General features: G+C 55.2%; 1 protein-coding gene across 1 annotated transcript; it reads left to right on the top strand.

Moving 5' to 3' along the window:
* Positions 1 to 660: 660 nt before the first annotated feature.
* LOC131086903 (uncharacterized) lies at positions 661 to 12,579 on the top strand. The gene is made up of 3 exons (XM_058030176.1): positions 661 to 1,355; positions 1,444 to 2,476; positions 12,051 to 12,579. The coding sequence occupies exons 2-3, from the start codon at positions 1,999 to 2,001 to the stop codon at positions 12,230 to 12,232; spliced, it is 660 nt and encodes a 219-aa protein (XP_057886159.1). The 5' UTR covers positions 661 to 1,355; positions 1,444 to 1,998; the 3' UTR covers positions 12,233 to 12,579.
* Positions 12,580 to 21,129: the final 8,550 nt, after the last annotated feature.

Raw genomic sequence — 21,129 nt, 5'->3', positions numbered from 1 at the left:
CCAGTCACAGCTCTATCACTTGTGAGAAGAAATTTTAGGATGTTGTTCAATGGTCCTGGGCACCAGAAATGACTGTGACACAGTCCATGCACATTCCAGGGAGGGCAGAAAAGCTTTTTCCTCAACATTTTCTTTGCTCCTGGGCTGGTACAATCTGTCCATCACCAACCCAAACCCTGGTGATATTATTGCACAAGAGATGTTGCCATTTTATTCTATACTCTTCCAACCCCCAGGCAGCTGGCAGGATTGCTGCTGGCTGGTAACATAAACACACACACACAAAGTTAATCTTTTGGTGTTGTTTCTAAGAAGCTCCATTTGGCTGCTTTCAGGCTTATTGTGGTGATTTTCTTGCCCTCGTGACAGCTATTTCTTATATGGGGAAGCAGCACACAAAAAAAATTAAAAAAAGAAAGAAACAAAAAAAAAGAAAGAAAGGGGGGGCTGTGATTTATTTTCACCCCCAAATATAGAAAAACAATTTCCCCCTCTCTAGGATTTCCTCCTCTTTAAATATGTCCCACTGCCTTTAAACCAAGCCAGCAACTCAGTGATCGCACAGATCCCACCACTACGCTAAGGCAGATGAGCTGTATGTGTAGGGAACACGAACCAGTTTAAGACCATTATCAAGGTGACCAAGGCGGCTGGCTCTTACCAGTTGGCACAAACAGCTTAGCAGGGAGGGGACGCGGTGCGGGAGCTCAGCCTCAAGCCCTCCGTGCTTTCTGCAAAGCTGTCCTCCCTCCGATGCCCAAACTTTGCGGGGCCGCGGGAGCGGGGCCGCGGGCAGCATCACTCCTGCGGGATGCCGGCGGTGGGATGGATGATGTCCGCCCCGCTGCCGGCAGCGCCCGCCCTGTGATTCCCGCCTGCCGCCGGCTCCGCTCCCAGACAAAGGCTGAGCTCAGCGCCCGCGGGCGGCTGGACCTGGGCTACCCACGGCAGCGCTCCCCAGCTTCCCCTGCACCTCCCCGCCAACACCCCGCAGACGGATCAGAGCTCATCTTTTGTCCCCGCAAGGATTAACTCCCCGGGGAGCGGCGGCGGAGGCTGAGCCCACGCTGCCAGCCTGCTTCCAGCACGCTCAGGAGTTTCGGAGCCAAGCTCCCGGCAGCTAATCCCCCTCGCAGCCGGGGCTGAGGAGGATGGGGAGAGCCGGCAGGTGAAGGGACAGCAGGGAAGAGGACGGGAGGAGTGTCACACACACACACACGGCACACGGCAGCGGAGCGGATCGCATCGCATCGGATCGGCGGCTGCGTGCGGGGAGCTCCGCAGGGACCCAGCCCGCAATGAAACCAGCTGGAGCATCAGGAGAGAGGATCTGCTCGCTTGGAAAAGTCTTTAAGGTAAAACCCGAGACCGGCCGCTTCTGGAGCGGGTGCTGGGCTCTCTGCCGGCGTGCTCGTTGTCTCTGACTTGGTTGTGTTTTTAAAGGAATCGATCGGGAGATGCCGGTAGAAGAAGTTGCCGAAAGCCAGGCTGGAATGGGCCGGAGCTGCGCGCCGCCGGCCCCGTCGCACAGCGGAGCAGCCGAACTTTGTGGGGTCTGAGCGTTTGTCCCCTCTGCCAACGGGAGAGCCAGCACCGCACCGCGCACCGGGAGCCTGACCGAGCCTGGGGCAGAGGCAGCGGGGGTTTCTGTCTCAACAAGGACCATCGCCTCTGAAACAAACAAAAAAAAAAAATAAAGCTGGAGAAGGGCAATTTATCTTTCTTTTCCAGATGACTGAAAATATCTACAGGATCCTGTCTCTCCGGTGTTCATCGGTGAGTAGCGTAAGGGACAGGCGGCTGAGGAACAAAAATGATATCGGTCAAAATCATTCCAGCACCTACTTTTTCCTAAGGAACTTCATGCCCATAGGGGTTTTCTGCGGGCATTTCCAGGAGTGAGGCGAGGGACCACAGATGCATCCCTACCGGATCATGTAAGAATTCGCAAATGAGAAACGTACCCCATCCAGACCTTCTCTGCCCGCTTTGCAGTACATGGTTTGGTGTAAGCACAGCAATTCTCACCTCTTTCTCTCCCTTTTAAGTCTCTTGAGCTTGGAGACCTCTTTCCTCATTGCAATTATGATTATTTGCAACATCAGTGCCATCAAAGATTGGAGCACTTTCCTTTCCCAAATCCTCCCCAGCGTTAACAAGACTCTGAACTTGGTACAGCAAGTGGAAGCCACCACCAGCTCGGTGGTGAGTGTCCTCCAGGACCCCGAGCAGGACAACTACCTGTCCAATAGCCAGTCCATGAACTCCAGCAACTTCACAGCTGGCCTGGACCACTTGTTCCAGTACTCATACTCGGACAATGACCAGCTCTACAAGGAGTACAAACCCCCTCCTCGAGATGCCATTCCTCTGCCCAAGGCTGTCCTCTACCTCCTCATGGCAGCCCTGGTGGTGGTGGCAGTGGCGTACGCCATCGTCGGGCATCTCATCAAGGACCTCATCTACGACTTTGTAGGTGAGTGTGGGCTTCATGCATTGTGTGCTTGTGGCCAAAAAGAGCCAGGTGCCGAGGCTGGACGTGCTGCCTTGCGTGTCTCCTTTGATTTGGGCGGGTTTTAGACCAAGCTTTGACCCTTTCACATTTGCAAGAGTGTTCGTTTATTTAATGTGCTGGGTTCTCCAAACTGAGTTCTGTGTTGACCATATTCCCAGAGAAAATCCTTGGGTTTAGCCCCCTTCCTCAAGGAGCAGATCTTGTGCCTGTGTACGTGTGCATAAATGTGTGTCCGTGAGTCTGGGTTGCCAAATGTCTGTAAAATCCCTTGGCCTGTTTCAACTGAGCTTGAATTAGAGGTCTCCAACATGAAAAGTTTCATGGCAACAGCTACCTGAGCACAGGATAACAACCCACTAGTGCATAGTGAAAGAAAATCTGCCATATGAGCTTAACCCCTTATTAGACACCAGTGAGTCTATAAACTCCTAGGAAACACAGCTCAGCAGCCTGGTTGCCTTAGAACAGTCATCACAGACCTGCAACAAATCCACGCAATGACAGCCCAAAGAGGGTACATTTTTTTGAGATTTGCCTTCCTCCTCTTTGGTTTCATCCAGTTGCTGATGAATGCTGTCCCTTTCCATCAGGGCTGAGAGCACAAACACTGCTGGCTGCTGTGGTCAGCCTTCAATGATACTCTTGCTCTTTTCCCCATAATTTGTAAGGCTGGTCGTGCTGGGAAATGCAAATGTGCCCAATTCCCACCTGAACCTCTGGTACTTTTGGCCCCTACACCCTGACAGCCATTGTGTCCTTCTGAGGGTCAGGGCCCTGCTTCAATTACAGTTTTCCAGTTTGGATAGGGATCCAGAAGGGATCCCCAGAGGGATTTGAGTTCCTGGCTCCTGCAGATGTGCACAATCCCCAAAAGCTCTGGGAACAATGCCCTGCACAGGGAAACAGAGGCTGAAATCCCTTTGCACAGCCTTGCTCTGAGCCTGACCCCCAGTCAGGGTTGAAACCCAGCAGGCTCCATCTCTGCAGGGGGAGGGAGATCACACTCATCTGGAACAAAATCCACGTGTTCATTCATGATTCCCCTTTATCTCCCTGCTCCTGGGACACAGGAGACACAGAGCAGCCAAAACTCCAGTCAGTGCCTGGGGGTGGGCAGCACCCCTGCCCTGCTGAGGGGAGGGCAAGCCAAGCCCTTTGGGCAGACGGTCATGACCAGGCAAGGGCCAGCAGGTCCAGGACACAGGGATTTAGAGGGGGGTTGTTTGTGACAAGAAAGGTCAAACCTCCTGGCAGGAGCAGTACTTGGGGTCTCACATGAGGCTGAGCCTAGAAAACTGCAGGGAGCTGCTGCTGAGGAGTTTTCCTTCGCTCCAGATGGAAGAAAACGGATATATTGTCTTAAAGTGTTAAATTTAACCCTTAATCAGCAGCTTGCTGGGGCTGTGCTCATCTGATTTCGTGCTGCCTTCCCCACAAAGGTAGGCAGTGGGGACAGCACCTAAAAATATCCCCACTCCTGCCCCAAGAAGGTCAAAGGACCAGGCCAGCCAGGTTGGAAACTCCCCCGAGGCAGGGGCAGCCCAGTCCCAGTGTCCCCACAGAGCAGACACCCCTGTCCCCATTGCTGTGGCCCCTGATGCAGGAGAGCAGAGATTTGGGTGCTCAAAGCACCCCTTGGGTGGGTGCTGCAGAGCAGGGCAGAATCCACAGAAATGCCCTGTCCCTGCAGGGGCTGCAGCTGCAGTCAGGGACACCTGGGCCCAGCTGTGCTGCTTCCAGCTCGGCACCAGTGTTCCCTGCTGACCTTTAGCTTGAGCCTCTGCGTGGGATGAGGTCAGCAGGGTGGCCTTCTCTTGCAAAGCCCTTTGCAAAGGGACTGCCACAGCCTTTCACAGCACCAAGCATGGGGACAGCACTGGGGTCTGCCCACTTCCTGACACTTTGGAAGAAGCCTTTTCCCAGGGCAAAGCATCCTCCCTGCCCCGGGGTGAGGTAATATCTCTCCAAGTTAAGGTCAGAAATCCATATGTGAGCTTCTTCCTCCTCCAGGCAGAGAGGAGAAGGCACTTCCCAAACTCCAGCAGCACCCCTCAGAGCTGAAGGCTGCCTCCAGCTCATCCTAGTTAGCACTCCAGGCCCATCTTCCCACAGTTTTTACACTTAAAATGAGCCAGTCCTCGGAGGAGAGCAGATGAGACCATGTTTGTTAACACTGCCAAGGAACAGCTTTTAAAGAGAAGGGGTTTCATTTGAATGAATTTGCATAAAATTACTCTAGGGACTGGACAGAGAGACCAAGGGACAGTAAATAAGAATCTGCTCTATTAGCTGCCTTAACACAATGCCTGGATTGATATACTCAGCAGCAGCTCCAGCCTCTGCTATCAGCATTTCTGCACTAATCATGTTCAGAAATACACAGGGAGAGATGGAAATAAGATGCCAAAGGGCTGGAGCCTGTTTCAGGGAGATTAAAGTGGCAATAGTTAATCGCTGCTTTAAACAGGCTCTGGGAGGCAGCGGGGATGATTGTGACTCCTCAATACCAGCTTGTGGGACACGGCTTGGGGAGTCAAAGCATCAGCCAGGCCCCTGCTCCCACAGGAGCAATGAGAAGCAGGGGCTGGGCTCAGTTTTGGATGGTGAAGGGGTTCTTGGGACGCTGCCAAGGTTTTCTCCCTGCGAAATCTGAACGGGTATTTGCAGATGCTTCTTAAAAAATCAATTAGAGCTTGCCCAGGCATCCCCAGGGGGGCATGAGCACTGCTGTGACACCCAGCAGGCTGGGGAGGAGTGGAAAATGGGAGCTGCATAGGAGAAGGAGGAAAGATGCATTGTTGGGGAGCAGGAAGGCAGAGCACCTGGATGTGGATAAGAGGGCTCTGAAAGAGCCCCTGTTCAGCTCTTCCTGGAGAGCCCCAAACACCTTCATTTCTCTCCAGTCTCACGTTTGGCTTTCCCAAAACTCATCCGATGTCTCTGTGTGGGGTTGGACGTGATCTCCCCGAGCAGGGTGGGAGGAAGGCTCCTGCGTGAGCAGGCTCAGGCCCCACCAGCAGTCGAGGCAAATTGGGTCGAAGCGTTTGGAAAGCTGCTTAACTCTGAAGCGCTGGAGAGCTGCCAGAGCCGGCGCTGCGGCGAGGAGCGGGCTTGGCAAATGACAAGGCTGTCACCGCCGTACGAGGCGCCTAATTACTGCAATCCCGGGAATCTGCCCGCCCTCCCTCCTCCGGCCCCGGCAGCTCGCTGAATATCGCTCCTATTTAAAATTAAAAAGAAAAAAAAAAAAAAAAAAGGAGGAAAAAGGGGGGGAAAAATAAAAAGTTTGACTGGAAACAAAGGTGTTGCCATGGAGACTGCACGCGTGCGGTGGCCGGGAAAGGGGACAGCATCATCTCCCGCACGGGAAGGAAGGCTCTGCTGGGCTGCGTGGGAGCCGCGCCTGGCAGGAGACCTTGGCTGCTGTCCCCCGCTTCAGCCGAGGCTCCTCCGGGCTGCTCATCTCCAGACAGGCCTTGGAGGGAACTTTTCCCTCGGAAATGGGCCCGGGGCAGATGCCCAGCATGTTCATTGGCGCTGGCAGGACTGTGCTGGTCGATGGCTTTGGTGCTGCTACACCATCCTTGGAGCAGGGTCTTTCTTTTCTTTGCCCTTTTGACCCACCAGCCTTATTTTTGTTTTTCAGCCTTATCTCCAACCAGCACATTTCAGGCTTCTTTAGGAAACGGTCTCCTTGAACAAAGAAGCTGTGCATGAATGTGGCATTGCTGAAAATAGCTGTTGGGTGATCCTGCGGGGACATGGGATCCACTTTAATTGCTCCACACAGAACCACAGGGCTCTGAGGATAATTCAGCCCAGGCAGGGATTGCAGACAGCATCTTAGGTCCATCAGAGAGGACTTATACCTCTTCTTTTCCAGCTCTGTTTTGAGGATAATTCCTTTGCCTGCCAAAGTTGTGGGAAGTAACCACGTCAGGTTCCCTTCTGCTTTTCTATCTTGGTTCTAACCCACCTCTCACAGTGATCCCCTGCCTGTTTCCCTTCTGGTGCATGGGGGTGCATCAGGAGTTCCTGAGGTGTTGTTTGGGGAAGCAGTGGCTGCTGTAGGATAATTCACCACTCTCCTCACAGGCTGGGGCTGGACAAGGAGCCAACAGTGGTCTGCAAAGGGGGCCCACTCCAGGACAGCTGCATTTGAGGCCAAACCTTTGGAGCTCAGAGCTGGAGGAGAGGAATGGCTTCCAGCACACACTGCCAGGCATTGACCAAGGCCTCAGGGATGCAGCATCCCAGGGCAGCCTTCCCATTCCTGCCATCATGTGGTGCAGGGATGGGCTGTGTCAGGTCCAGGGATGGGCTGTGTTTGCTGCCCTGCAGGCACTGCTCTCCCTTGAGCTGAGACCCAGCAGGGCTCCTCACTCTCTAGTCACCTTCACTCTGCCTCTGGAAGACATGGACAGCAAATATCCACCCCCAGGACCATGCCTGCCTCCCACCTACCCCACCTGTGCCACCACCTCTCAGAGACCCATTCTCTGGAGCTGCAATGCTGCCTGATGGGTGGGACTGGCATCAAATGCAGGCTTGGTCCAGGGTTGCTCTGGTGTGTGCAGAGAAGCTGTTTTTAAGAGAGTATAATAATTAATTGAGTGCCTTTTCCACGTCACCCCTTCTCCCACCAGGTGCCTCCTGCTGGTGACAGCTCTGCAGAGGAGCAGTGTCCTTACCTGTCCATCAGCAAAGCAGAGTGCTCCCCATGCTGTTTGGGGTGCAGGACAATTTTGACTCAGCCAGCACAGCAAAGCTGAGAAATTTCTGCAAAGCAGGGCAGGAAGAACAAACCCTAACATCAAATTCATTTAGAAATAAGTGAATCTTCATTTAGAAAGAAGTGAGGGGAAAAGGGGGGTTTCTAACAAATTACTGTTGCCAGGGGCAGACACAGATTTTCCATCAGAACAAACCTGGGAGTTATCTGTTGATTTTGCTAATGGATAAGTAGAATCTGTCCAGCAAATGAGACAGCTACAACATCCAGCTGTGACTGCTGCATCATGTCAGAGACACGAGGGATACCCTTGAACTCATCTCCATTGGGAATGCTCCGGCCAGAGCTGGCCCTGCCTTGCTGCAGAGCAATGTGATTGCTGGGTCAGGACTTGTTTCAAAGAAAGAGGTGCTTCTGCTCCTGCTGATGGGAAAAGAGCTTTTTTAGCAGCTGCTTTCACACCCAGCTCCATTTAAAGCAAAACTAGAGCACGAGTTTGATTGTTCATCGAACATGTCGCCCCTTCCTTTCCTGTTTCCATCTCTACAGGGACTGTGAATGTCTCACTCACCAGGCTGCATTTAAATTTCAGCCCTTTCTCCCACCCCCTTCTGCTCTTCTGCCTGGGATGTCTCTTTTTCAGCAGCTGAAATGCCTCACAGACATCCCACCCTGCCACCAGTGAATGCAGCGGACTGTGCCACCCCCTTGGGGTGACACTGGGCACACAGCAACCCTGAGCCCCTCTGCACCCAGACAGCAGGAGGCTGCTCTGCTGCCTGCCCTGCCAGGGCTTTCTGGGCAAGGACCAGCTGCTCATACGAAGGGCATGCTGTGACATCTGGGCATCCCCAGTGTTTTTGTGTCCCCAAAAATACAGCATATCCCCGGGGTCCTGCCTCCAGGGGTGCTGTCAAAGACTCAGAGACAGGCAGGTGCAGGGGCATTTTGTGCCACATCACTCTGCTACTTGGGGATAATAATAATAGTAATAATAATAACAGAATTGCTATTCCACAGCTGCTGATGTGCCCAGTCTGCTCTATCTCCTCTCTCCAGCTGCTTTGGATCAATCACTCCATATCGATCTCACCCCACCTCTCCACTGGCTCTGCAGACCCCAGCAGGCCCACTGATCCTCAGCAGCACCTGACCAGCAGGAAGAGGTGTCTCTGGGTTAGATGCTGCTCCTCAGCCTGGCTGAGAAAGTCACTTTGTTCCTCTCTTTTATCCAAGACATTCACACACACACCCGTGGGCATGCCCTGGATTTTGCGGCATGTGTTATGAGCTCCTTCCAGTGGCTGGGTAGGGACAGGCAATACTTCTTATCTCCAAAGTGTGACTGTCCTGGGTGTGGATGTGCCACTGCCCCAGGAGCACACTGTGGGATCCCTCCTCACCCCAGCTCTGCCTGTAGCTGTCCCAGATCCATTAGGTGTCATTAGGTTCAGCCTAACTTTGCTCACCTGCTGGCTGGAGATTGTGTGAACTCATATGTGGACTTAGACCCAAAAGAGGATTTTGTTTTCCTCTGTGTATATATTTTTTGTGGCTCATGCATCCCCCTGCCAGCTGTAAGGGATGGAGAGATAAATACCTGACATGGTGCCGAGGGCTGCAGGTTCCTTTGGTCAGTCACCACCACCACCCCTGGGCTCCCAGCCCTTGGCTACCCCCATTACCCAGTTACACCCCTGTGCAGGGTTCATTATCCAAGATTTCCAGCCTGTGTTGGCACATAACATGAGGCTGTCCTTCCCATCCCCTGCAAAGTTCCTTCCGCATCAGAGCGAGGTTTAATCCCATTGACGCCAAAGATGTGCAGGTCTCCTCTCTCTCCTCCCTCATGCCTCCCCAGACACGCCATGGGTGACCCCAGGAGAGCTTGGTTCCTCCCCCTCACACTGAGAGGAGCCAGAGGGAGCTGCTGGGGAGGATGGAGCCTGGCTGGGATGGAATTGGCATGCCTGGCAGGGGACACGAGGGCGCTGACATTTTTATGGTTGTTTCTCCAGGGTCCTGCTGGCAGGAGATCCTCTGCCAGCTCCACGGGGCCTCGCTCCCCTCTTCCACACATGGCAACACGCTGAAGTTACAGGCCATAAATGGCCACAAATAACATGTAATTGTGTAATTACTTCACTCCTTACTTACACAGTCAAATCATAAAGGCATCTCAGTAAATACCCTCTAATGACAGCCTAATTACATCTTCCTGCAGATTACTGGGTAATTAGATCCAGCAGGCTCCAGAAATAATTCCCAGGGAAGCAGTGGTTCGGATTAGCACTCACAATCCAGCCTGCTCTCACCCAGGAGCTGGACTGTGGCAGCCCCACACAGCCACATCCCCTTTGGTGACAATGCACTGTGTCACTTCTCCCGTGCCAATGGCTTTTGCTGGTGCCCTTGGTGCTCTCCCAACACACCCATCCCCTGCATTTCTCTGCCTTTACCACAGTGTCTCATCCAGCTCTTGCTTCTCCTTGTGCCCACAAATGTCACCAGGGGTCCATCATCTGGCCACCAGATGCCACTCACCCCTGCTCACAGGCATGCAACGCTCTTTGCTCCTCATTGCACACGGCAGTCCTTCTCCAGCAGCTCCCGGGATATTTGAGGACCCATCACCCCTTTTTCTAGAGATTATTCCCCTTCCTCCCTGCTGCTCCCACTGGAGTTTTACGGCTGACGTCAAGGAAGGCGAGCTGAGAACTGTAATAGTATTTGTAGGAGGCAATCCTGTTACTGCCTTCAGCTTCTCCTCACGGCAAGCAGCTCTCTGCGTGGGGGCTGCAGCAGCCTGCAAGGTCCTGGGGCCATGAGGCTCTGTCTGGGATGGACCAGACCACAGAGAAGGTGGTGGAGTGTTTGGCCTTCAGTCCAAACCCAGTAAAGCCAAGCAAAATCAAAGCTATAAAAGAAAAAAGCCCCAAATGAGCCTTCTGGGCTTGGCTGATTTTGCTTGGGGAAGGGTTGTGATGGGGAGCCCAGCCTCAGGCGGGTTATGCAAGTGAAAGCTGAATGTCCTGTCTGGGACTCAGACACGGGGCTCCCCAAAAACCTTTGGACCCCTTCTTTGCGGAGTTTCCCAGTCCCTCCTGCCAGCCCAGTGGTGGCTGAGGGAGCTGTGGTTGTTCTTCTTCTGCCTTTCCTGTTGGACAGCCAGCAAACCCTGCTGGCACAGTGATGGAGATAAAGAAACTAGGAAAACCAAGGAAAAGCTGTCCCTCTCTGGACATGTTGCCAGTGCCCAGTGTCACCACAGAGCTCTACCCTCCTTGGAGAGAGCCGCCTCTGCCAGCCAGACCATGCTAGCAGTGGGGCACAACCCCTCCACTCCCTGTCCCTGCCAGGGTGGTCACCTACCCTGGCTCCAGAGCGTGAGCATCACCCTCAAAGTCATGTTCTGCTCTCTTGGGGATGCTGTGGCCAAATAGCTTCAGAATGGGGAAAAAAATCAAATATTGCATAGCAAAAACAACAAAACTTTTGGCTTTTCTTAAAAGAAAAAAAAAAAAAAACAAGAGAGAGAAGTTTTGGGTCTCTCAAAAAAAGCTCAAAATCTGATTTGCAGTGCACACACTGAGCACAGAGAGGCCCACAGGTCATTCCTGGCTCTCTGCTCACACCTGAAGAAATGTCTGGCCACCACTGGTGAGCTGAGAAATGAGATCTTCCATTCACTTCACACCTGGCATCCCACCCTGGCATCTGCCATTATTCAGTCCTAGTTTTGCGGCAAAACTTTTTTCGACAGCCCATGAGAAAGACGTCATCTCACTGGGATGGCATTTCTGTGTTCCTGTTCAGGAAACCATAACTGGAATGTCCTGTGGGAGAGAAAATACCCCACAGCACAAAGGAGAGAAATTGTATTCTGTGAGATCCAGTGGCAAGTAAGCAGAGTTCCTCAGGAGCAACAAAACCAGGCTGGTCCTTCTGTCTGCCTCCTGGAAGCCACCTCTGCTTTATTTTGACAGCAGACCTAAAGCAGAGGGGTGCTGGTGCTCCACTGCCCACAGCCACAAGGTCTTGGGGCTGCTCTCCCTCACCTGGGTTTCCCCAGCTTTGATTTCCTCATTGCTGGTGCCTTCCCATCTCAGTGGGCTGTGGCCAAGCAGTCAAGTTCTTTAGAGGCAGCAGTTTGGGGAGCAGCACTGCCTGCTTTCACTCAGCTGCCATCCCTGGTGCTGCAGGGGATGTTCCAGTCACGCTGGCGTCCAGCAGTGACACTGTGTTTTGGAGGGACATCAGTCACCCCCAGGGTCATGGATCAGCTCAGAACCAGGTCCTGGTGCAAGAAGCAGAGCCCCAAAACTGCCATGGAGGGTTTGAGGCCCTGGCATGGCTGTAATGTACTCTCAAGGCAGAAAAGCCATGTCCCAGCCACGTCTCCAACCCCATTTGGACGACAACATAGTTATTTAATCACTTACTCTGTCTGACAGCAAAACCCCACTTTAGGAAATAGATTGCTGGAGACCCCAGATGCACGCTTCACTTTGGAGGCACTTCACTCTCATTTTTGGGATTAACAGGGTGATTTCATCTGCCTAAGCTGGGAGGGCTTCCAGAAACCATCGGCCTGAAAACCAGCCCAGAGCTGGGAAGAGCACAAATCCCAGCACCAGGGGAGTGGAGGGAGCTGCAGGGGCAGGGATGGGCAAGGGGAAAGCACACAGTTAGAGGTAGGGTGTAGCTGGAGACAGCAATTTTCACACCATTTCAGAGCCTTGAGCTCTGGGCAAAGAGCTGGAGGTAACCAAGGGCTTGTTTTGTGCTTTTCCCCTCCTCCAGACTGGATCTTTGGCCCCAACCCGGATGACAACAGCAACAAGAGCGACATCAACTGCATCAGCAACAGCGTCAACGAGATGAGCGAGCTGCCCGAGGCGCCGCAGCGGCAGCACCGGGAGCGGCAGCCCCAGGACGTGGTCATTGCCATCAGCGAGACCTGCCACCTGCCGCAGCAGACGTGACCGGCGCCACGCCCGGGCCGGGCGGGATGGAGCAGCGGGATCGGCATGGAGCGGCGGGATGCGCAGGAGGGATGGAGCAGCGGGATGGAGCAGCGGAACACGGCAGCAGCCGCCCCGCAGGGCCGGGCGGGGAGAGGATGGGACGGGCAGAGACGGCCCTGGAGCAAAGCCCTCCTCCCCCTGGTTGTACCAGCCTCTAAGGACCTTGTGGGGGTGGGTGGCATCACCCCTTCTCCCAGGCTTGTAGCCCTTGGGTTTGTGACCCCCTCTTTGTTCCCTGTGAATAGCAAAAAAGAAAAAGCAAATGCAAAAATACAGCCACCAGACAAAGCTTGCAAGAGGAATGAGCTGCAGAGAGAGGCCGGGCAGTCCTTTGGCATGGGGCTGTCCCGTGGTGTGGGAATGGGGTGGGGAAAAGGGCAAAGGAGACAAGGAGGCTGCAGAGAAATGTGGTGTCTGCACTTCTGGGGCCAGGCCCAGGGCTCAGCAGGGAGCTGGGAGCTGCAGAAAGGCACAGAAAGGCCAGCAGGGCCCAAATCCCCCAGTACATTGGTGATCTGCCTGGGCCATCACTCCTGCCTTCAGTTCTGCAGCTCCAGCTCACAGCCCTGTCCAGCAGGTGTGTCCTGTGGCTCTGGGACAGCAGGGTGACAGCCCAAGCTGCCCAGGGAGCCTCATTTCTCTGGGCCTGTAACAAAACCAGGGCCATCACATTCCCTCCACCGCATCTCTGCCTGAGCCCAGCACCCCCTGGCAGGGAGCAGCCCTGTTGGGACCAGGTACAACCCCTTTTTCTGAGGAAATGTTGCTGGAGAGGAAGACAGGGACCCATCTGCATGAAATCCAAACTCTTTGTGTGGGAAAACAGCCCTTGTATGTCTGCATCCTTCAGCCTCATCCCAGTGTGAGCACCTCCTGCATCACCCCCAGAATTCCTGCCACCCCAAGGGGTGCTGGCTCTGTACTGGGGTCAGCCCCACGTGCAGTGATGGAGCAGGGACACCTCCCACTTCTCCCTGGACACCTTCCTCTTCCCAGCCAGAGCACACCAACCAAAACTGCCCTTCTCTGTGCCCTAAGACATCCTTCCCCATTTGTAGATCCCTGCTCCTCACTGGTGGTGCAAGCTCCCAAACCATGTGGGAAAAGGAGCTTCATTGCTGTTTTAAGATCAGCTCTTTAAAACCTCAGTAAGTGTTTTAAATTAGGATCCATAATTTCTCTGTATATCACAGTGGAGGCACAGGGACCAAGCTCATTCCTTGTGCCTCTCTCTTATGAAGATCCCTTTACTCTCCACATCTTCCCTGAACTTAAAAAAAAGGTGATGCTGATGTGCCACAGAGGCAGTCCTGAGACGGGGCCGTGGTCCAGACTTGTGCCTCTGCATTCAGGGATGCAAGTCCTGCCTTTTCCCAGCCTGCAGTACCCAGCACACCACAAACAGAGGGGCCAGAACAGCATTTTCCCCTTCTGAAAGGGCTCAAGGAAAATGGACGTGGTTTCAAACTCCTGCTCCAAGGGCTTTAATGAGAGCCATTACCAGCAGTCCCACCCTGGGCTGGGGCTTTGTCACTTTTCAGCAAGTGACAGTGAGGACAGTACCCCAGACCTCCCCCCGTAATTAACCATTTCCGATCTGACAGTGTTCTCTGTTTTGCCACCGTCATTTTTCCCTGTGGTTTTTTGTTTGTTTGTTTGTTTGTTTGTTTGTTTGTTTGTTTTGTTGGGTTTTTTTTTTGTTTTATTTGAATCCTGGGTTTGTGGCGTGGCTGCTCTGGCACCTGCCAGGCTTCCTGGGGCTGGACAGGGATGCTCCATCAGCACAAGGGGGATGCTGGGGCACGATCCCCCCAGTGACTGTCACCCCTGCAGTAACCCCCTGCAGCACCAGGGCTGGCTGTGGGCTGGGGAAGCCGGGAAGCTCCAGATTCCCGGGGTTCAGCAGGCTGTGCAGGGAGGCTGTACAGGTTTCCTGCTGCCCTGCTCTCTCAGCATCAGCATGCTGGACACCGGGGTCACGCAGGTGAGGGACAGTGACACACCGTGTGGCACCGCTCACCATGGGGACACACCACTCCTGGGCACAACCGATCCCCCCACGGCTGCACCGCAGCCCCATCACCCATCAGCGGCTGGGAATGAGGTGGAGGCTTCCCTGGGCATGGAGGCAGCCCCCTGCACTCCAGCCGGGCTCTGGCTCCCTTCCGGAGACCTTCGGGGTCCCACAGGTTGAGCCCAGGAGATGCTCCCGCACCGAGCAGCGGCTCGCACGCTGGGCTGGGGAGGCTGCCCCGGAGCCGGAGCCGAGGGAAGGATCCCAGGAGAAGGGTGGAGCCCAGGAGAAGGAAGGAGCCCAAGAGAAGGATGGAGCCCAGCCGAGGGAAGGAGCCCAGGCGAGGGAAGGAGCCCAGGCGAAGGATGGAGCCCAGGAGAAGGATGGAGCCCAGGAGAAGGAAGGAGCCCAGCTCCCTCGGAGCACTGGCCGAAGGAAGGAGCCCAGCCGAGGGAAGGAGCCCAGGAGAAGGAAGGAGCCCAGCTCCCTCGGAGCAGGAGCCGAGGGAAGGAGCCCAGGCGAAGGAAGGAGCCCAGCTCCCTCGGAGCAGGAGCCGAAGGAAGGAAGGAAGGAGCCCAGCTCCCTCCTGTGGCCGCCGGAGCTGGGCCGGGCTGGCAGGGAGCGCCCCGAGCCCTCCCTCCGCCCAGCCTCTCTGAATTCCCCATTTGCAGGGGTGCCAGGGGGGTCCTGCGGCTGTGCCCATCTCCAGGAATGACCAAGCACTGGGGGATGCTGCTGCAGTGCCCACAGCGAGGGGAAACACCAACGTGGGCAATGCCACAGCCAGGGCTGGCACCCGAGCTCTGTGGGACCCCGGGGCTGCTTTTGGAGCTGACCCCACTGGAATCTGCCAGAAATGGGGGAACACCACAGAGGGCAGCTGTTCCCCACACCACCTCCTTTCACATCCCCCTTCCCTGCATCCCTGCCATCGTCTTCCCCCTGCTTTGTCCCCAAAGATGTCACCAGAGCCCACACCAGTGCTGAGCTCTGAGGCTGATAGTGAGCCTGTCAGAGTCCCAACACCACGGAGCCTTTTTGCCTTTTGCATGGCTTTGGGCTGCCACAACCCCGTCCCTCCAAGATCTCAGTGTCTCTCTGTCCAGCCATGCACCCATGCAGCTGGCTGCATTTTGGAGGGCATCACCAGCACCCTCAGAGGACCTTTGATGCAGGGTGGCAGGACAGGACCAGGCAAATGAGTGAGGAGTGTCCTCCACGTTTTTGTTTGGGGTGTGCTAATGGTACAGCATCCTTGTGTGCTCCTCTCGCCCACCAGGACCCCCTCTGCAGGCTCAGCTGTCCTCCCCAGCCCTCTCCTTGCCCTCTGAGCAGGGGACAAGTTTCTGGTGATCCAACAGCAGGGACCCAGGAAGAGCATGGAGGGGCTGCTTTGCCCAGGGGAGGATTTCTGGGGATGCTGAGGAGGAGGGGGTCTCATGAGTGTGCCAGGCTATTCTGACTGTACCTCTTTAGTGCAGGAGGTTGCTCTTTAATTCCCTCCTTCCTCCCCTAAGCGCCTTAGGGAGCAGAGAGGAGAGATGCTGCTGCTGCTTTTTATAGCAGCCATAATCCCTGCTGCTCACGCTGCCTGCACGTCCTGCCCCGAGACACAGGGCTGAGCCTCCAAACGGGGCTGCTGCCCAAAAACTGCCTCAAAACCCTTTGGCTCCCAGCACTGCCCCTCTCCCAGTGCACAGACCCCAGCTGGGGGTGGGTCTGGACTCAGGACCCCTTTTCAGGAGGCTTGGGACAGCCACAGGTGCTGCACTCTGACACGGAGGGACAGACAGACACACATACAGAGACACACAGATGAGCACCAGAACAACTGCCTGGCCTCCCTGCTCTCCTCCAGGACTTGTGGAACAGAACCAACCCCGCAGCACAGCCACAAGAAAGCCCTCAGGCACAAGAGGAGACTGGGGGTTCTTTCCTTTCTATCTCCCCAACTTTACAAAAGGGAAGCTGAGGCAGGGAGGGAGCAGGGTTAACCCTAACCCTGATGAGGGTAGGCAGCTGATGAGCTTTCAAGGTAGATGAAGCCTTTCTTTGGATGCAACCCCCAGGCTGTGAGCTTCAGCACTTTGCCAGGATCATTTTGGCGTTGGGCTGCCTGGTTTCCCTCACCCAGCCTGTGCCTGTGAAGCCACAGATGGCATTTGAGCCATCATCCCTGGGCATGAAGGGACTGAGGAAAAGGGATGTGAAGTGGGGCAGTGGCAGGTTTGGTGTGGGGCAGGAGAGGCACATTTCACCTCCTGTGGCTGTCCTGTGGTCAGTGCTGTCCTTGCAGCCAGCCCCAGTCGCTGTCCCCAGCCCAGGACCACAGCCACCACGGGAGGGCACGGGCGCTGCAGCTGCTTGGTGCCCATTGCCACTGCTCTCTCCAGCAGCTCTGCTTTTACTTCTCTCCAGCCAAAAGTCCCCCTGACTCTGCACCCTGCCAGGAGGAACCCAGCACAGCTCTTGACCTTTCACTGTTTCTGTTCTGCTGCCCTTGCTTGGGCAGATGGCATTTTCTCTGCCCACCCACCCCAGCTCAGAGGGTCTCAGCAGAGGGCAGCCTGGCAAATCCTGTCTGAAACCACTTTGTCCTGCTGGAGGTCTGGCCCCTGTCTCCCACAGCTTCTTTGCAACATATTTGCTGTATTTTCCCTTTAAACACCCCACAGAGGGGAAAAAAAAAATCAACCCAGGGCAGGGGGGGGTGGTTCTTCTAGGTCAGGCTGAGCTAAGACAGGGAAAGAAGATTAATTTCTCAGCAGAGCAATTCAGATTTTTCTGCTGCTCCCTGCTGGGGACTGAGGCTGGTGCCAGGAGCACACTGATCTCCTGGGCACACACGTGTTTTGGTTGTCACCCCTGCGGTGGCACTGAGCAGGACGTCCCCAGATCCATGTCCTGCGTGGGAGGTGTAGGGGGATTCTCACCCAGCAATGGGTGATGGAAGTGGGAAGAAGGTGGAATACCAGGGATGGTGAGGGCCAGGGGGGTGCCCAGCACCCAAAGAGGAGGAAGGGGACAGCTGTGCCCCCAGCTGGGCTGGGACAGGCAGGGAATGAAGCCCTGAGCCTGCCCTTGTCACCCAGCCATGCCCACACACCCACTGAGCAGGCCCTGAGCAGCCACACTTGTTTTTCACTCCCCAGGAGTGCTGGGAGCTCTAAAGCCGGGGGATTATTCTCCAAAGCAAAGGCCTGGCCTGCTGCCAGCCCCTGGCAGGGAGCAAACAGCCTGGGGAGGCATTTCCCAAAGGCTCAGCTCCTTCCTGGGTCACACTCTGACTTTGCACCCCGTTCAGCAGCCTCACACTCGCTCAGTGCAGACACCAGGAACCTCAGGAGAGGTTCCCAAAGGTGGGGAGAAGGCAGGGGGCTCCCAGGAGACCCCACCTGGTGCCTGAGCCTCCCTGGGCAGAGCATCCCCTGTGCAGTGTGGCTTCTCCAGGGTCTGTCGAGGTTCAGCACAAGACAGGCACAGGGAGGGAGATGTCTCTCGATCTCCTCTTTGCACAAAAGCTGTAGGAGGTTCTTTGGAGACCTGTGAGCCTGGGGCAGGGGGAAGGAAAAGCTGGAAGCCAGCTGGAAACTCAGGACACAAGAATCCTCCACTGGATTCTTGTGGTTCTTGTGGATTCTTCTTAAATCCTGCTGATTTAACCCAGGACTGGGGGTTCCTGGAGTAGGTTCCAGTGTCCCCTGGGCACTGTGGGGTGCTGCCTGGAGGAGAGCTGGCTGATGGGGCCAGCCTGGGTACCATGCCCCAAAGGAGTGGACTGAACTCAATTGTCCTGAACTGGAGGCAGCTTTGGCATCATGGAGCTCTTCCTGGGGATCTGGGGATCACCAACACTTCAGCCGTGCCCAGGAGACCATCAGAACATCCCCACTGCCAAAAGCAGGGCTTGGGGGCTACACTCAGCCTTTCCTGTCCCATTTATTGGCCTCTCCTGCCCCACACTGTCTGCAGTGGGTCAGGCAGCACAAAACCAGAGCTCTGCTCACAGCGCTGCTCCCCAGGAAGGGTTACAGATAACCAGGTCAATCCCCGAGGAAGAGGAGGGTGGGGACACTGTGATCCAGCCCCACAGGCTGTGCTGGCACCCACACACCCCCTGCACCCACTCCCAGGGTCACCCCACAGTGATGCTCCCCGTGCCACAGAGCCCATGGGGTGGTGTGGGGCCACCAGAGCAAAGGACACAGAGTTCAGCCACCTCCCTTCCGACCATGGGGACCTTTTCCTCTGAGAAAAGGATATTTTCATGCTTCCTCCCCACAGGAACTCACAGAAATTGCTTAAATGGCTGCATGGCTCTGGGGACAGGCCCTTTTGGAGCTGAGCTGCACGCAGGCAAGGGAAAGCCCAGGGGACATTTTAATAACAAGCAAGGAGAGCTATTGAAGTGTTTTACTGCCTCGTTAAGGCACTCTAATCTCTGTGTATATCTGGAAAAAAAAATTGGCTGGCTGGTGTTTTTATTGTAACAGAGGTGGGTGTATTCTGGCACGGCTGGGATCCCGCCTGCTTTATCTGCTTGTTTTCTTACCTGATACCAGCAGTGAACAGCCCAAGAGCAGCTCAAGGGCAGCACAGCAGGGTCAGGGCCAGGCAGGCCAGGAGGAAGGCTGTGGATCCGTGCTGCGGGCTGTTTCCTACCCACACGTGCTCTGCACCCCATTGCTGCACCCACCTTTCAGCCAGATCCCCAGGTGTTTCCCCAAGGGAAGTTTGGGAAGCTGGCTCTGCACATGCCTGGGATCCCTCATCCAGGCAGCCCAGAGACAGAGCAGGGAGACAACAACAAAGTCCCATCTACCCCTCCAGCTCCAAGGGCTGGGATTTTTGAGGGATACACAGATTTTGTGACAATGGGCACCTTGGGTTGATGTAAGCCAGGCTGAGGAGTCCATGACCAGGGAAGCCCCAGCAGAAGTTCTGCAGCAATACAGGGTCATTCAATGCTGGGGTCTAGGTTTGTAGGAGGAGTAGGCTGGGCATTTTATGTCTAAGGTATTCTTCATGATTCTATTTTTTACCTCAGCCCAGCAGAAACTGGGGAAATCCTGCTGAGTCCTGCTGGCTCCAGCATCCAGTTCCCCCCTTGCAAACGCTCACGGTGTCGAGGCCGTGAGCTGGAAGGGATGCTGAGCCTGGGATGGCAGGACTGGGTAAGCTGATTGCATTTGCTTTGGAAAAGCTGATGTTTGTATGAGCACTGGCTCCAGTGGTTCTAAAGGGATCCACCCAGGAGCAAATCCCACCAGCTGATATCAGAGCTGTGCTGCTCCCAGTCTAGCTGGGGTGGAAAAGTCGCTGCTCTACACCCAGACCCACGCTGGGTGGAGGAAGCCATGGGAGCCAAAGCTGCCACTGCAGAACACAGGAAGCAAAGACTCCAGCACAGCTAACAGGGCTGGCAAACACCTAAAATGATTTTCCTTGGAAATACGGGGCAGGAAGGGTGAAGGTGCTGTTTGACACATAGTCCAGCCGAGATCAATACAGCCACCCTTGCTCCCAGCAGATGTGCCCTGGTACCCAGCTGCTTCAGGAAAAGTGACTTTTAGCACTGATGTGAGAAGGGACAGATGCCCAGACACTTGGACTGTGCCTGTTTCAGGGCTGGGGCTAAACCTGCCCTCCTGCAGGGCTGCCAGAGGCTCCAGGGCATTCCACCCCACAGCCTTTCCCTGGAAACACCGGTGAGCTCAGCAAAGCACCGACAGCGTGCCTGGGAGAAACACAAACATTTATTAAGCCAGCTATGTTTTTTTTTTTTTTTTTTTTGAGAATTATTTTAACAGTGCCAGAGGACTTACCCTGTCTCCCCCAGGGACCCTCAGCTGATTCATTGCATGCAGGGTTAGCAGCAAAGCAGGGGACAGCCAGCCTTGGGGACACGGTGGCTCAGTGTCATCAGGGAGCCACAGGCAATGGCAAGGCAAGCACAGCTGCTCCAGGGCAGGCAGATGGAGGCTTTTCCATAAGGGAACCCACTCCCAGTTTGCTGGGATCCACCCAAGTCCTCAGCAGGTACCATCTCTGAGAATTTTGGGTGTTGTCCTGCTCTCCACATCCATCCAGGGGGGTTCTGAGGATCTGCAGGGGAAGGGAGGGTGCTTGGGGCTCTCAGAAGAGGGTAAATTTCCACTGAAGGTGCTGCTTCAGAGACACCAAGCTGAACCTGCCATGCACCCACAACCACTTTCCTAAGCACAGCCAGCTCACATCTCTCTGCTGGAAATCACAGCCAGTCACCTCCCTCTCTCTCAGCTTCCCACTGACATCCCAAGACCATGTCCTCACTCCTGCCATCCCAGCACGGACAGATCCAAGCTGTGACCCACACAGGCAAGGGAACAACAGCACGAGGCTGAGAGCAAAGCCATCACAGCACTGGGCTGGGGACAGATGTACCCAAGGGTTCTGAAGTCAGGGCACTCCAGGCTTATCCACAAATGTGGAAGAGCTTGGCTCCTTGGATCAGGATGCTCAAGTCCTTTCCTGCATCACCTGGTGAAGGCAGAAGGTCCTGCCCAAGCTCTCACACAGCTCCAGCTGCAAGCCATGCTCTACAAGCCAGCGAGGGGCGTGCTGGGGACAGCAAAAGGCACAGGCAGAAGCCAAGGCTACAAAGACAGAGATGTCTCCAGGGCAGAGTGGCTGAAAATCCACCCCAGCAGAGCAGCCTCGTGTTTCTGGTTGCTGGCAGAAGGCAGAGACCTCGCATCATTAATCCCACAGATGGAGAAACCCAGCCTTCCCCACCGTGTTGGAGGAGAGCAGGAGCCCCCCTGAGCCTGAGCCCTGCAGGCTCTGCCCGTGTGCTGCCACA

The sequence above is a fragment of the Melospiza georgiana genome, chromosome 9 (assembly GCF_028018845.1).
Source record: "Melospiza georgiana isolate bMelGeo1 chromosome 9, bMelGeo1.pri, whole genome shotgun sequence".
Taxonomy (NCBI): domain Eukaryota; kingdom Metazoa; phylum Chordata; class Aves; order Passeriformes; family Passerellidae; genus Melospiza; species Melospiza georgiana.
The sequence above is the reverse complement of the archived record's forward strand: the minus strand, read 5'-3'. Positions and strand labels throughout refer to the sequence as shown.

Excerpts from the sequence above, each read along its gene's own strand:
- LOC131086903 (XM_058030176.1), top strand. The coding sequence starts at position 1,999 with ATGGTTTGGTGTAAGCACAGCAATTCTCACCTCTTTCTCTCCCTTTTA. Across the intron at positions 2,477-12,050 it reads CCTCATCTACGACTTTGTAG|ACTGGATCTTTGGCCCCAAC; the intron begins GTGAGTGTGGGC and ends CCCCTCCTCCAG.